The 14968-nt window shown below is 53.7% G+C and overlaps 2 protein-coding genes across 2 annotated transcripts in view; both read left to right on the top strand.

The window, feature by feature from the left end:
• Window positions 1-4438, top strand: part of SCN4A (sodium voltage-gated channel alpha subunit 4) — a 39883-nt gene extending 35445 nt beyond the window's left edge. The window contains exons 25-26 of the mRNA XM_055789680.1: window positions 703-973; window positions 1440-4438. Of these exons, the coding sequence (XP_055645655.1) occupies window positions 703-973; window positions 1440-2632 (1464 nt within the window). The 3' untranslated portion in view covers window positions 2633-4438. The remainder of the gene's footprint in view (window positions 1-702; window positions 974-1439) is intronic.
• Window positions 4439-6840: 2402 nt separating this feature from the next.
• CD79B (CD79b molecule) lies at window positions 6841-12391 on the top strand. Its single transcript, XM_005238816.4, has 6 exons — window positions 6841-7018; window positions 8966-9007; window positions 9840-10148; window positions 10679-10797; window positions 11026-11067; window positions 11420-12391. Exons 1-6 carry the CDS (start codon window positions 6952-6954, stop codon window positions 11516-11518), a joined length of 678 nt encoding a protein of 225 aa, XP_005238873.2. The 5' UTR covers window positions 6841-6951; the 3' UTR covers window positions 11519-12391.
• The last annotated feature ends 2577 nt before the right edge of the window (window positions 12392-14968 follow it).

Below are 14968 nucleotides of genomic sequence, written 5' to 3'. Positions count from 1 at the left end.
TGGGTTAATCACTATGATTGGGACCAGCTGTCTCCAAGTGGACGAGAAGGGCCTAGGGAAGACCATTTGCCAGGACAAGGGGACAAATCCTGGCTCCCCATTGCTGCTTTTTAGAAGGACCTTGCTAAGAGCTGGGGCTTCAGAAGAGGTCCACAGCAGGCAGCCCCCTTTGGGTCTGCTCTTCAGCCCTGGGTCTGTTGGCAAGGGTGGGGTGTCCCTTCTGCAGAGATTAGGGGTTTCTCCTAGCTCAGCTCCAAACTCCTCTCTTGAAAGGAGTTAAACTCAGGGAAAGTTCAGCTCTCGGCACTCCTAGAAGGGACGCTGGTCCAGCCAGTACAGAGGCAGTTATGACTCAGGTTTGGTTTTGATAGCCCTCTCAAGTGAGACCTTGTCCATGTGTTTACTTTTGCCCCAATGCATTAGCTGCAGATATAATTAGAAAGCAACTGTCCCCTGTGCCCACATCTCCTGGCTGTGGTGTTACCAGGTGGGCTTCATCCTGCAAGGTGCTGGGTATCCTCCTCCCGGAAGATTTTCTGGGGCCATCAGACCTGTACTGGCCACAACCCTGAGGTTTTCCACATCCTGTTAAATACTGTTCCTTCTTCTCTTTCTGCTGTGTCTTCTGTTTTGTGTCTGTCTGTCCCATGTTCCCACCTCACCTCTGGTTCTCCATCGTCACCCACGTGGCCCGTACGGCAGAACAAGTTTCAAGGGATGGTGTTTGACTTTGTTACCAAGCAAGTCTTTGACATAACCATCATGATCCTGATTTGTCTTAACATGGTGACCATGATGGTAGAAACAGATGATCAAAGCGAACTCAAAACATCTGTTCTCTACATGATAAATCTGGTCTTCATCGTCATCTTCACCGGAGAATGCGTGCTCAAAATGCTCGCCTTGCGTTACTACTACTTCACTATTGGCTGGAACATCTTTGACTTTGTGGTGGTCATCCTCTCCATCTTAGGTGAGTCCTGCTGGTTCCGCAGGGATTCCACTGGATAATGAAGAGTTGGTCTAGCTGATCCACCGCCACCAAGCTGTCGTTGGCCACCCCCTTACACACATCCTTTGAGCAGGGCCAAGCCATAGGACCCTGAGACAAGGCAGATATGAGGCCACCCCATGCCACCAGGCTAAGTGGGGGGCTGGGGATGTGTCTCACTCCTCCTTGGTGCTGGGTTCCCCTTGTCTCCATGCTGCCTGGCGCTGCTGAAATGGAGCAGCCAGCATTTAACCTTTGGGTCCATGCTCAGAGTTTATTTTTTAATATGTTCCCCTTTGCCACCAGAGAAGCAGAGCTGCGTGCCATCGGGGTGGCTCATCTCCCTGTATCTGCCCAGCTCTGGCAGGTGGAGCAAAGCAGCTCCACCTCACCTCCCTATGTTGGCTGCAGAGCATGGTAAACTCACTTCTTCTTCATCCCTTCACAGGTATCGTCCTCTCGGACATCATAGAGAAGTACTTCGTATCACCCACCCTCTTCAGGGTCATCAGGCTGGCAAGGATTGGCCGTGTCCTCCGGCTGATCCGAGGGGCGAAAGGCATCCGGACTCTCCTCTTTGCTCTGATGATGTCCCTGCCTGCCCTGTTCAACATTGGCCTCCTGCTTTTCCTCGTCATGTTCATCTACTCCATCTTCGGGATGTCCAACTTTGCCTATGTAAAGAAGGAGGCGGGGATCGATGACATCTTCAACTTTGAAACTTTTGGGAACAGCATCATCTGCCTCTTCCAGATCACCACATCGGCTGGATGGGATGGCCTCCTCAGCCCAATCCTGAACAGCGGTCCTCCCGACTGCGACCCTGATCTGGAAAACCCTGGCAGTTCAGTAAAAGGGGACTGTGGCAACCCATCCATTGGCATCTTCTTCTTCTGCAGCTACATCATCATTTCCTTTCTCATCGTGGTGAACATGTACATTGCCATCATCCTGGAGAACTTCAACGTGGCCACGGAGGAGAGCAGCGAACCCCTCTGTGAAGATGATTTTGAAATGTTTTATGAAACTTGGGAGAAGTTTGACCCAGACGCCACCCAGTTCATTGCGTACAGCACCTTGTCTGACTTTGTAGACACCTTACAGGAGCCACTCAAAATTCCCAAGCCAAACAAGATCAAGCTAATCACCATGGATCTACCCATGGTTGCTGGGGACAAAATCCACTGTCTGGATATCCTGTTTGCCTTGACTAAGGAAGTGCTGGGCGACTCGGGAGAGATGGATGCCTTGAAGGCCACCATGGAGGAGAAGTTCATGGCTGCAAACCCCTCAAAGGTGTCCTACGAACCCATCACCACCACTCTGAAAAGGAAACACGAGGAAGTCTGTGCTACAAAAATCCAGAGGGCTTTCCGGAGGTACCTCCTGAGGCGCTCGGTGAAGCAGGCATCCTACATGTACCGGCACAGTAAGGACGAGGATGCTCTGAAGGAGGACGCACCCGAGAAGGAAGGCCTGATCGCCACCAAAATGCACGAGATGTATGGGAACAGTGGGACAGATGTGGAGACAGCCCCTGCCATTGGTCTTGTGCCCATTCCCACCTCAGAGACGCCAGATGCTCCAGGTGAAGCAAAAGTGTGTGATAAGGAACGTGTTGTGAAAGAGTCGCTGGTATAACAGAAGGAGGCTTCCATCTCTTGCCCAGCCTGAAAAGACTTCATTCGTATCTCCTTTTCAAGAGCTCTTCCATATACAGATCAATAGATCTTAGATATTGAGCTAATTTCAGATATTTCAAGTAGACAACTTTCGAAGCAGGATCTCTTACCGATCCTTGTTGTTACAGATCACTGCACTTACAAACAGTTTAAGAGTTTTTTTCTTATGAGAATTAAATGTGAAATCTCTTGTTGGTGAAAGAGAAACATTCTAGTTTTGAAATGATCTCATCATGGTAACGATGTTTTTCAGACATTAACAAACGAGTATGGCTGTCCCTTTACTTAAAGTAATTATTAATGTTATTTCACAGTTAAGAGATTTTCTTGTGTATTATTCTTCCAGAGTGCAGCCGAGTAGCCAGTGACAGATGAGCCAAGTGAAATAATATTAAGAATAATTACCGAAAAGAACAAGGTTTTGTGAACAAAAATCTTCAATGTCTTAAAGTAGCACCTTTCTTTTGAATATTTGAATAAGCTTTATGGATTATTTTTTGTTACATACAGAGAAAGTGCAATTATGTCTTAATGATTTGTTTGCATAGCCCAAACAAAGCATCTGCAGATATGTTCTCAGGGTTAAATATCAGGTTTTAAAGGTCTTTGAATATGCATTGAAATCATAAATTATTCAGGTCTTTACGGTACGAATGTAAACAGTATTTATAGTGACGCTTCTTCTCTGTTTTCCCGTTTCATCCAGATTTTGTGGCAGGAAAGCCACTGGCAAGGGTAGGGTTTGGGAAAACCTTCTCCAGGAATCCCCAGTCCCCATAACCCCTAGAAACCCTCTAGGGTTCCTTCAAGCCCCATAGCAAGAGGAAACATCCCACTGGAGCGCTCTTGATTAGCCGTAATTAACAAGATGCATCCCCAGGGCTCGGAGCAGGTGTTTGAACGGTCCTTGCAGCGAGCCGCTTTGGCGGGGTCCCTGAAGCCCATCAGCCGCTGAGCACCGGGAGCTTTAAGGTGATGAATGGTCCCACCGGGGTGGACATCCCAGAATGCTCAGGCAGAGCATCCCCCCCTCGGCTGGGGCTCTGGAGGGGACCCAGCGGCACGTGCTGGCATCTCTGCTGAGCCAGGCAGGTCCTTGCCAGGAACCCTCCTGGCAGAGGAGCGTTCTCCCGGGGTGGGGGGGAAAGGGTTTTGCTGCTCTTTACACAGGTGGGCAAAAGGAAAACAAATCAAGAAAATTGTGCAAAAGGCCCCGAGTTCAGCTCTGGACTGGCATCTGCCTTCGAAAGGGGGAAAAAAAAACCCCTCCTGATCAAAACAAACATGAACCAAAACCTCTTCCACTTAAAACAAGGGCTGCTTCTTGAAGTCAAAGGGTCTGTCTTTTTGTATTATTAATATAATAATAATATATTTTGTTTTTCTTGGGCTTGTTTTGGCGCTGAGCCGTTACGGATGCCCCATGTTCAGGCTGGCCAGGGGCGGTGCTGAGCTTGCTTGCATCCATGTGCTGTCAGCCAGGCGGCAGAGCCAGGGTCGCTCTGCTTATCCCGTGGCGTTGTGCTTTCCTTTCCGTGTTGTGTAGGGTGATGCTCCCTGGAACAGGAGCCCGTGCTGCTTTCAGTGGCGTTTGCATGGGAAGCATCCATGGCACGGCAGTTTCCAGGCCGGATTGTGGTTCACAATCGATGCTGCTTGTACGTATGTGTCGTCGGTGATGGAAAAAATGCCAAAGAGCAGGATTTGTGTGAGCTAAAGCCATTCTTCTTTGTACATTTCTTAAAATAAACAACTGTAAATGGTCTATTATTACAAAACTAAATGTGTTGGTGTGTGTTAGAGGGGGAAAATGTTTTCCCTGACCCTGGGAGGGGTAAATGCACCCTCCTTTTTCTCCAAGGAGATATGGGGAGACCCTGTGCATGACCTTGGCTGGACCTGCTGTCCTCAGCAGGACCTGGTGGTCCCATCCTGAACAAGAGACCCCCCTGGGCTGCCTCCCCGAGCATCTCCAGCCCAGCCCAGCCCCCAGCGCTTCTGCTCTGCTCATGAATACATCCCCTGGAGCCCTTGTGCCTCACGGCAATGAGCCCTGACCCTAGAAGCTATTGGAGATGCTGCTGCAGGTCCAACCAAGGAGAGAGAGGTGGGCTTGGAGGAGGTGCAGCCCCCCTAGGCTGCCCCGTAGCAGGCTCTGGGGGGCCAACCAGCCCCACCGGCCATGCGGGAGCAGTTCAGCATCACAAGGAGAAGGCTGCAGGTGGGTGAAGGAGGTTTCTGCGTCAATGTGTGGCTGGAGGAGGAGCCGCCTCCAGGACCTGCTGACGTCCCCAAGGGCCATGGCACGGTCTCACCACCGTGTTTTTTCTCTCACTGGAACAGCTCGTCCCAGGGCCAGTGTAATTCAAGTTAGGAGCATCACGGTACCATACAGGCAGGGGGCTGGAGAGAGGAGGTGACACAACCCACCGTCCCTGTCCTCCTGTGGCGGGGGAGAGGACAGCAGTGAAACCCAAGCCTTGATGAATAGGAATGGGCTGGAGAAGGGTGCAGCTGCCCGGCAGCAGCTCTGCTGTGCCCACAGGGCATGGTCTGGCCAGGTGCCGTGGGCTGGGGAGCCAGGGTGGCCCAGGGGATGAGGCATGGGGACACAGGACCCTTCCCATGCAGCCATCAGGTCTCCCTACATCCTGTGCCACTGGGTACTGTAAGCACAGGGGACTTCAAGGGGAGACCAAGCCCCTCTGGACCAGCCCTGTGCCTGCTCAAGGGTTCCAAGGAGCCTGCGAGCAGTGCACCGGGGTAGTTTGCCACCGTCACTGCAAACCCTTTAGTTTGTGCCCCGCTCCTGGCATCGCCTTGCAGGGCTTTCCCAGGCACCTCCAGCATCTCTGCCTCGCTCATCGCAGCTCCCACCTCCAACCCCTGGGCTTGATAAAAATCACTCCAGTGCCTGCCGAGCGTATGGGGATGCCCTGTTGCTTTTGCCTTGCCGGGACGTCATGGCCAAGCTGTGATTTTCTAACAAGACCTGGAGTGATGGCAGCAGGTACAGCACCACGCACGGCGTGACTTGCCTGCTCTTTCAGGAGAGAGCACCTCTCCCATCATCTCTCTTTCCCTCCTGGGGCCAGCCCTTCTCTGGAAACCTTTATTTCTCTCTTTCTTGTTTCGTGTCCCCTTGTGTACAGGGTGAGGCTCAGGCCGGTTCCCAACAGCCACCAGATGCTCAGAACCAGCAAAAAAGCCACCAAAGCTGCAGAAGGTGAAGGTGTGGGGAGGGCCCAGGCAGAGAGACCCAGGCTCTGGGGACCAACGGTTGGCAGAAGTACCCAAAGGTGTTTTTCACATGGAGTTACAGTTCAGTGCTCATCCGCAGCCAGTAAGTCACAGGAGGGCATGGCATGGTGGAAAAGCGTATTTCTGCATCAGAGCAAAGTAGGGGACAGAGCTCACCTTGGGGTGCCACGTTGCACTTCCCCAGGGACTGGCTGTCTCCAAAGGACTCACAGAGAAGGGTCTCAGTCATGGAAAATAGGGTGTGGAGAAGGATGGGCACGGCAGGCACCCAGGGAGGTGACACCTCGTTTTGGCCATCTCTCTCCTCTTCCAGATTTCATCCTTCCCTGGAAGGCTGGCTTCAGAGACAATCCAGAATGCAGGATGAGAGCTGGGGGACCAGTCCCGGTGCACCCCACAATAAGCAGAGAGCAGAAACCCCACAAACATCCCCTCTTCCCACCCCATTCCTGCTCCAGCTCTTGCAACTGGGCCAGCATCAGCCCTGTCCATCAACCGCAGGGTTAAATGCGCCGGGGGAGGGGCGGAGGGGGGAGCAGGGGGATCTGCCCATGCTGCTGTGGAGCTGGGATGCCACCCTGGGGGTCACCTACATCTTCTACCCCCACAGAAGCGAGGACATGCTGCCAGTCACATCCCACTCCCTGGGCACATTCCCGTGCTCGGCCCCGGTTTGGCATCACCAAGCACTTTGCAGATGGGCTCATCTCTGGTTCTGGTGCAGACCTACACCAGTCACGGTCACCTCCATCAAATAACGAGCACAGCCCAGGGACACGAGGCTGGACAGGGCGCAGGGCGCAGGCACCAGCCACCCCAGCGTCTGCGCTGCATTCAAAACCAGCCCCAAGGGGAAAGTCCCCGTCGAGGAGGATTTACATGAGCAGGAAAGGGGCTGTCTCGTAGCAGCAGCTTTGCCATTTTTAGGTACGGAGGCCAAGGTGGTTGGAGAGGCTGCGGGGTATTGCAGAAGCAAGGGCCATCGACTGGATGCTTCCCTGCCCTTTGCAGTGAAAGATGGCTGGGTTTTGCACGAGAGTCTGGGTGCTCCAGGTGAACCTCTGGCTGATGGCTCTGGTCACAGGTAGGTGTCAAAGACGGGCTTTGCATTTCAGAGCAAGGAAACACGCAGCCAGGAGATGCACCAGCACGCATCCCTTGCTTAGTGCACCCAGGGACTTCACCCAGGTCTGGCTTTAAATGCATTTGTTTTAAGCTTTGCAATCACCGCTCTCAGTCCTGCTTTGTGCAGGGAGCCAGCCCATGGCGCAGCGGAGCCAGGGAGGACCCCCGGGGTCTTGGGGCTCAACACCTGCATCGGGTTCAGGGTTTTGCTTCCCGTTGGGGTGCAGTGACAGGACACTTTCTCAGATGGCCAGCTGGCTTTGGCAGGAGCCCGGTGCTGTGGGGGTGCAGAGCCTGCCCGGTTGTGGTTGCAGGTGGCAGGAAAGAAGGGCTGTTGAGGATGGGGCCAGGACATCACTGAGGCCATGGACAAGCCACATCCCTTTGCTCCGTGGGGTTCAGTGCCTGGGAGTGGAGGAGAAATGGGAGAAAAAATCCTCTTGGACATGACTTGTAGGCCCTGGTTGAACATCCCTGTGCTGATCCCCTTTGCAGCCCCATGGAGAAACAGCAGCTAAACCTGGGACACAGCTCCTGTTCCCATCCAACCCCTCTTGCTCAGTGCAGGGACACCCACAAAAACCTGCAGCAGATCCCACCCTATGCTGGGGAAACTTGTGTTCTCCAGAGAAAGGGTATCTAGGGTATCTAAAGGGTTTCTGTTGGGTGACTGCTCAAGTCCAGCACAGATTCGAGGTCACAGAGTTTCATTCTGGCTCTTGTGGTGGCTTCATGAGGAGAGGGGAAGCTCAGCTCACCCGTGGTTGCAATGGAAATCTTGGTTTTGAGGTGTGTGAGGACTTTCAGGGTGAGGGACCAGCCCGATCTTCATTTAGAAACACCAACAAGACACGGATGGCAAAGCCCTGTGTCTCAGCTGGCTGGCAGGACCACAGGTGGCAGGGACACATACCCAACACACAGCCCAGGCAAGGCGCATCTCCTCATCTCAGAAAAAAAGAAATGGGGCTGAAGGGGAGAGTTTGCCCGCAGAGATGTAGTTGCTGGAGGTGAACAGGGCAGCATGGACATGGAAGAGGCTCTGGGGGAGGGAGGGGAGCCCAAGGCTGAGCCAGGAGGTCCCTGCCAGGCTGCTGCTCGGGGCAGAAGGGTCTGCAGCAGGGTGGCAAGGCTCAGGGCAAAGCTCAGGCTAGGGAGCTGAACCTTCCTTCTTCTTCTTCTGAGGGGAGTTTTGCAGCTGCCCCAAGATGCTGGGAGGCAGTGCAGCCCCCACCTCCATGCATCTTCCCCACAGGGGTCTGGCGAGGGCTCAGCAAGCAGAGCTGGGCACTGAAGCGCTGCGGTAAACAGGGCTGGTGCTTCCTGCCCAGCTGCAGCAAGAGGAACCGAGGCACAGGGGCACTGGAGCTGCGGGCAGGGGCACCCATGGGTGCTGGGGGGTCTCTGCCTCACCCCGCTTCCTGCACCACATCGCAGGTCCCACAGCTCCATCCTGCTCTTGTCCTGGGGGGCTGCACGGCCTCAGGGTCTGAGAAGTCCCCTGGCCACTGTGGGGCTCCAAGACCAGGGAAGCCCCAGCAGGGAAAGTGTTTCTGCTTGACTCAGAAAATGGAGAGTGTAAATAAAGATGCGTGAGTCTGTCTGGACCCTTTCTGAGAGGTGCCAGCCTGGGGGAATATTAATAGCAAAGGCAGGTTTCACTAGGATGCCAACCTGAAAGTTAGAGAAGAGTCAGAAGATGGGACAGAAATTGAAGGGTTTGAACCCAAACCTGCGCTGCCCCACGTGCTCTGAGTGGGGCTCTGGCTGATGCTCCTGAGCACTCCACCCCATAAGGAGTGGGCGCAAAGGGCCCACGGTACATGCCATCCCACACGGGACATCCTACATGGGCTTGACCTACATGGCCTCTTGGCCACTGTCTCATGGCCCTTCTGTGTTGCAGGTCGGATCTCAGCAGACCAGAACAGCACCAGGAGCAGCACAGGTAACCGCTCAGACGCACTGTGGTCTTTCCCTGCCTGTGTCCCCCAGGTCCTCCCTGTCCTCACTGGCTATGCCATGAAGGTGCCCATCCCCTGCAGAGCAGGAGATGTCCCATCACCCACAGGCCTTCTCCATCACAAAGGCAATTCCCAGGCTGTGACCTCCTCCAGGGCACTTCCCCAGCCCTGCAGCTTGCTCTCCCTCTGCCAAGTGGGATCCGTTTTGTCTTCCCTAAACACACACACGTTTGTCCTCTGCATTTGCAGAGCACGTGGCACGGACAAGCCATGCCTTGGGACCAGCCACGGGGCTCACACACACAGCGCTCGCACCGTTCCCACCCACAGGGTATTAAGCACGAATTCTGCAACCCAAACAAGTCCTCAAACTCCCCAGCTCTGGGACCAAAACACAGGCAAAAACACAAAATACAGCAACATGCAAAAAGTGTGGAAGCATGAGAGAAGCCAGCTGGGGAGATGGGTTTGTCCGAGCAAAGGCTCCATGGTACGTGCCAGCACAGCCTGGAATTCTGGAGATGCACAGAGAGAAGGGTGGGAGCAGCAAAAAAGTATTTGAGTGAAGCCATTCCCACAGAAAAAGGAGTTTCCATCAAAAGCATGTTTTCACCAAAAGTCTCTGGTTTCTACCCCCAGATGATTATAATCCACCAAAACAAAGCTGAATGCTCAAAAGCAGTACAATCCATGGAAATGGAAAACTCTTGACTTGGGAGATGCTGGGGGGGGGGGTGTCTCATGGGAGCATCTTTTATTCTGACACTCCCAGGCACCAGGTCCTTGCTTGCCATGACCACCCTTGTTCCCTGACAGGCAGCAGGTGCCCCATGGTGCAGCAGCATCCGCGCTACGTAGCAGCCAAGAAGAACATGCCCGTCCACTTCATCTGCTACACCCAGGAGCCCCATAGCATGCAGTGGTACAAAGCAGAAAAGGACAGCAATGACCTCTATGAGCTGGATTATAGCACCTCCCGCTACAGCATCGAGAGGAAAGCCCACCTCATCAACTTCACCATCTCCAGGATCACTTACGAGGACAACGGCATCTATGTGTGTGACAGCAAGAACCGCACGGCAGAGAGGCGGCCGCACTTGTGCGGGACAGAGCTTAAAGTCCTGAGTGAGTGGGAGCTCCCCATCCTCCATGCACCCCAAGGAGACGTTCCTTCTCCTTCTCTCACCCCTTCCCCCTCTATATGAACCTCACATCATGCTCCTATGCACCCACCTTTCCCCATGCTGGTGGGACCCTTTCAGATAGAACTGTAGATGCTCCATGGCACCACAGAGATTTCTTTGCTCGTTGCCAGCCACCAACCAGTGGGACAACCTTCCCCGGTTTGCCCTGGCATGTCCATCCTGCCAAAACACATCCCAGGGACTGCGTTCTCCTAATAAATCAGATTTTTCCTGGTCCTGGTTAGTGGTGGGTCCTGCCCAAGGTGTCTCACCCCAGAGCTGGTCCTTGATGCCAACCCCAGGGCCAGTTCACAATGCTCTGGTCTCTCCTGAGGGGAGGGCATGTCACCCTGGTTCCTCCCGTCCGCTCTGGCTGACACATGAGCCTGTGGCCATGCTGAGCTCACCCCTGTTTCCTGGGAGCCTGGCACAAGGTGGGACTTGGGGATCTTCCTGTGCTGCTGCTCCCAGGTCACAGCAACATCCAGCAGCTCCAGAGCAGGAACACCCTGAAAGATGCTATCATCATTATCCAGTCCATCCTGCTTGTCATCTTCATCAGCATCCCCATGCTCCTCTTCCTGGATAAGGTAAGTGACAGTGTCTCCAGCGGCAGGGATGTCCCCAGCTTCACTGCTGCGGTGCTCACAGCACCATCCTGCTGAAGTGGGAAAGTAAGCATCTAAAATGGTGTCGGGGACTGCATGGATTCGCCTGTGGAAGCAGTGGGACCTGGCCTCAGGGGACAATGCCGGGGACAGGGAGTGGGAGGATCTCGGTGAGTGCTGACACCCAGCCTGTGACTCTCTTCTCCATAGGCTGAAGGCAAGCAAAGCCCAGAGGAGGACCATACCTATGAGGTAATGCTGCATTTATTACAGAAGTACCTTTGTAATATCAACCTGAGCCTTGAAATAGCCAGTTGTGCCCTTGCTGGGCGTCTGCCAGGGACCACCAGCCCTCGCAGGGCGCATCAGGGCACCTTCCTCCCAAGTGCCTGTTGCACATCAGCCTTGAAGATCTGCTCGTAAAACCAAGCCAAGCTCTGAGCCCATCCAGCCATCTATCTTCATCTTCTCTCTCAGAAGCTGCCCCGATCTCTGAGGGAATAGCCTGGAGATGGGTCCCCACTTGGGGGTCCCAAAGGGGGATGCTCTGTGCATGGAACCGTGGTCCTGCACCCGTGTCTTAACCTTCTTCTTCTTGGTGCAGGGCCTGGAGGTGGAGCAGATAGCCACCTACGAGGACATCACTCCTTTCCGGGACGTGAAGGCCAAGTGGACAGTTGGGGAGCACCCAGGTGAAGAGTGAGGGGTCCTGCACCCACCACCAGGCTGGCACCGGTGGCACGGCCCCCTGCCAGCACCCTGCCAGCACCGGCAGGGACAGGCCCCCGGCTTCTGCCCTGGACCCCTGGCTCCTGCCCTGGACCACTGGGCTGCGATCCCAGGCTGCAAATCACCTCCAGCAGCCTTGCACGGAGCTCAAGTCCTGCTGCCCTTGGGTGCTGGCTTTGCTGTACCCAGGCTGCGCCCACCAAGGCTGCCCTGCCCCAGCTGCCCCTCTTACCGCCCCGCTGATGAACCCCTAAAGCCTATGTAGAAATTAGGAGCCACCTGCAAGCCCCCTGGCAGCAAACTGGCCCCAAACCCCAGGCAGCCCCACACCGCGGCGCTGAGCTCCTGCATGGTTAATGCAATGGAAGCACCAGGGTGGGTGGTGGGTCTCCTCCAGCCCTACCATCCTTGGAAAGGAGAGGACCAGGCACGATCACTCTTCATGCTGCAAGGACCCTCCTGCGCTGCAAGACCCTGCTGCAGCCCTGGCAGAGGAGCCGAGGTGAGCAGCACCATGTGGGCAATATAACAAGTGAATTATGGGCCACTGTTTAGCTCGCAAGCCATGGAGGTGTCCAGCAGGCCAAGCTGGCAGTTTTCTGAGGAGAGTCCTCCAAAAGCACCTCTTTCTCCCCAAAGACTACAGGAAAAGTTGAGGAGACGGCTCTCACCCAGAGAGTCTTGCACAAGGCTTGCTCCTCTCCGGGCAAGAGCTGGTCCGTGCCACAAGGACGTCCCCATGGTGAGGGACGTGTGCGACCTCAGAACCTGTGGGAAAGTTGTACACTGTGGGACACAAATGTCCAACTGCTTTTTGAAGTCCTAATAAAGGTAATGGGTAAATTCACATCCTGCTCCGTCCTGCCGTGCCTGGGCCAGGGGTGTCCCATAACCCTGCTGCAGGTGTCAGAGGGATGCGCTGGGAATAAGGAACAGCTTTTCATGGGTCCACCTTAGCTAGAAACCAAACTTCACCCCATCAGAGTCCCGAGCCCAGTGATGGTAAAGCCGAGAGCAGCCGTGAGGCTCCCCTGGAAGCTCTCGCTGAGCATGCACAGGAGGACCCCCATGGTCCCATGACATCAGCTTGGGACGGGACACAAAGACCATCACCAGGACCCAAAGCAGGAGAACAGGACCCAGGGCCAGGAGCTCAGCACCCGGCTACATCTGGTGTCACAAGAGAAGCTAAAAACATCTGCAGAGGAGCAGAGCAGTGCTAATTGGTTTTGTTAATAAAAGCTATCAAGGCATGACACCAGCAGCCATGGGGATGATGGGGTGTGGGGCTGGCTGGGCACCCAGTGCCAGGGCTTGGGGGGTCTGGAGCAGCACGGGCAGCACAGCGCGGTGGGTTGGGTGGGCTTGGCAGGACAAGGGGGTGATGAGGACTGCGTGGCTGGAAGCCTGCCCCCACTCAGAGAGGCCACAGTCGCTGCACCCCTATTGCTCATGACATTTTGGGCTCCAAGAAGAAGCAGGCAAGACTGCTCCGCTTCCCAAAACACTCAGCAGAAGAAGGAGGGTAAAATTGTGAGCAAACAGGGCTTTTCCGCAGGGAACAGCATGGCCCTTTTTTTACCAGTAAACCACCTTCATGGAAAACTGGAATTCAACCAAAATAGCATAAAACAAGCATTTTAGGATTGATTTTTACTAGTTAAATAAAACTATCCCAAATTTGTTGCATGCACATGTATACACAAGTTACTTAAACATGGTTTACTTATAAAAATGATTAATTAAATAAAGATTATTCACAGTGAGAAAAGTGAAGGGGCTGTTGCCAGTTTCTATATTTGCCAAGGACCAGCAGAACTCATCCCTCCATCCCTTGTTTTCAGTTACGAAATGGAAGTGGAAGGCGGATTTTCTGGCCTTCCCAATTCCGGACCTTTTATCTCTGTTCTGCGTAAACAACTCATTCAACTGACACTGAGTAATACGAAAACGAGGAGAACCTGTCGTTTGCACCTGGAGAGGAAGCCACCCGTGTCAAAAAGCAGTTTCAGAATGCCAGTTCTGCTCTGTGTGCACGGCCACCCTCTCAGCCCAGGGCTTCGGCTTCCTTCAAAATGCCAGAAGCAAATAAACGTTTCTGTAGTGTTAGTGGTTTATTTAAAATGTTTACACATAGTTTCTAGGGAGCCTGGAGACAGGGCATTGTTTTAGTTTTATATTGAGATAGGTTTGTATTTAAAATGCTTTGAATGTAAATAAATCTATTTCAGTATATATAGTCCAGGCTCTGTATTTTGTCCAGATTTGCTATCCCTACCACCAGCCAGATGGTTAGACAGACTGGGTTGCTGTCCTGGACCTCTCCAGTCTCATCTTTAGAAATGGGTTCAGTCAAACTGAGCAGTTCCAGCTCCAGTAAATAAAACCCATCAGTCCAATCTGACAAGGAATATTTACCCTCCCGGGTCAACCGTCACTTCAAACCTCCGTCAACCACGTCGCTGCCCACCAAGGAGCGGGACTGGGCTGTGGGCCAGCAGCCGGCTCCTCTGTACTGGTTTCGGCTCACCCACCTGGCTGGGAAGGTCCTTGCCACATAAGCATCCCAGGCTGGGGGGTCACCAGGACCCAGGGTGTACACATGCCTCCAAAGGAGAATTGCTTCACTTGTTTAGATGCTGCTGGTGATGCTCAGGGTAAGGCAGGTGGACATTGGGCCCATCCTGCAGAGAACTGAGGGGTTCTGTCTCGTTCAAAAAAGAAAAAGGAACTTGGAAATCACAGTGTTATGATGAAATGCTACTTTGGGCCGCAAATGCAGGCATTTGAAAGCTAGAAAAATGCCAAGCTGATATTTGAGAGCTGCTTATGCAACTGTAATTCTGCCAGTGGCATGTGTTTGCCCAGCCCAGCGCTTCACAGTCACGCACTGCCTTCTCCACGACACTTCTGCCTCATTTAATGCTCAGAGATGATAGGGAACAAACCAAGCCTCAGGGGCACCGCCGAGCCTGGATCATCCTGCTATCTCCGTGCTTGGCTGCAACATAAAAAAAGTTGATTTATTACCACGCTTTTACTAACAGAGATAGGGAGGCAGCAGGGCAGCAATGATGGGCAGGACTCGGGTGCAAGTTGCTGTACCGACCTAGCTGCGGTGGTAAGAGCATCATCATTAACGGGCAGCAGAGCCTGTGCTGGGCTGGGGTGCCTGCTGCTTTCCTCATCTCTGACAAATATTGACATATTTAAACACGACCTGGAGTAGAAAAACACACCCAGATGTTGCTGGCTATTGGGTGACGGGATACCTGATAGCTGCAGGACCCACTGTTCCCTCTTCTCTAGGGACTGACATTTACTGTGCGACACCACCACGTCTCCAGCGAGCAAACACCCGGGGGCTTCTCGGAACAGACCGAGCTCTCCCTGGCATGTTTATTAACCAGCTCTTGCACCCTCT

Source organism: Falco peregrinus, chromosome 18 (genome assembly GCF_023634155.1).
Source record: "Falco peregrinus isolate bFalPer1 chromosome 18, bFalPer1.pri, whole genome shotgun sequence".
Lineage (NCBI taxonomy): Eukaryota > Metazoa > Chordata > Aves > Falconiformes > Falconidae > Falco > Falco peregrinus.
Note: the sequence above shows the minus strand (reverse complement) of the source record. Positions and strands in the feature narration are given on the sequence as shown.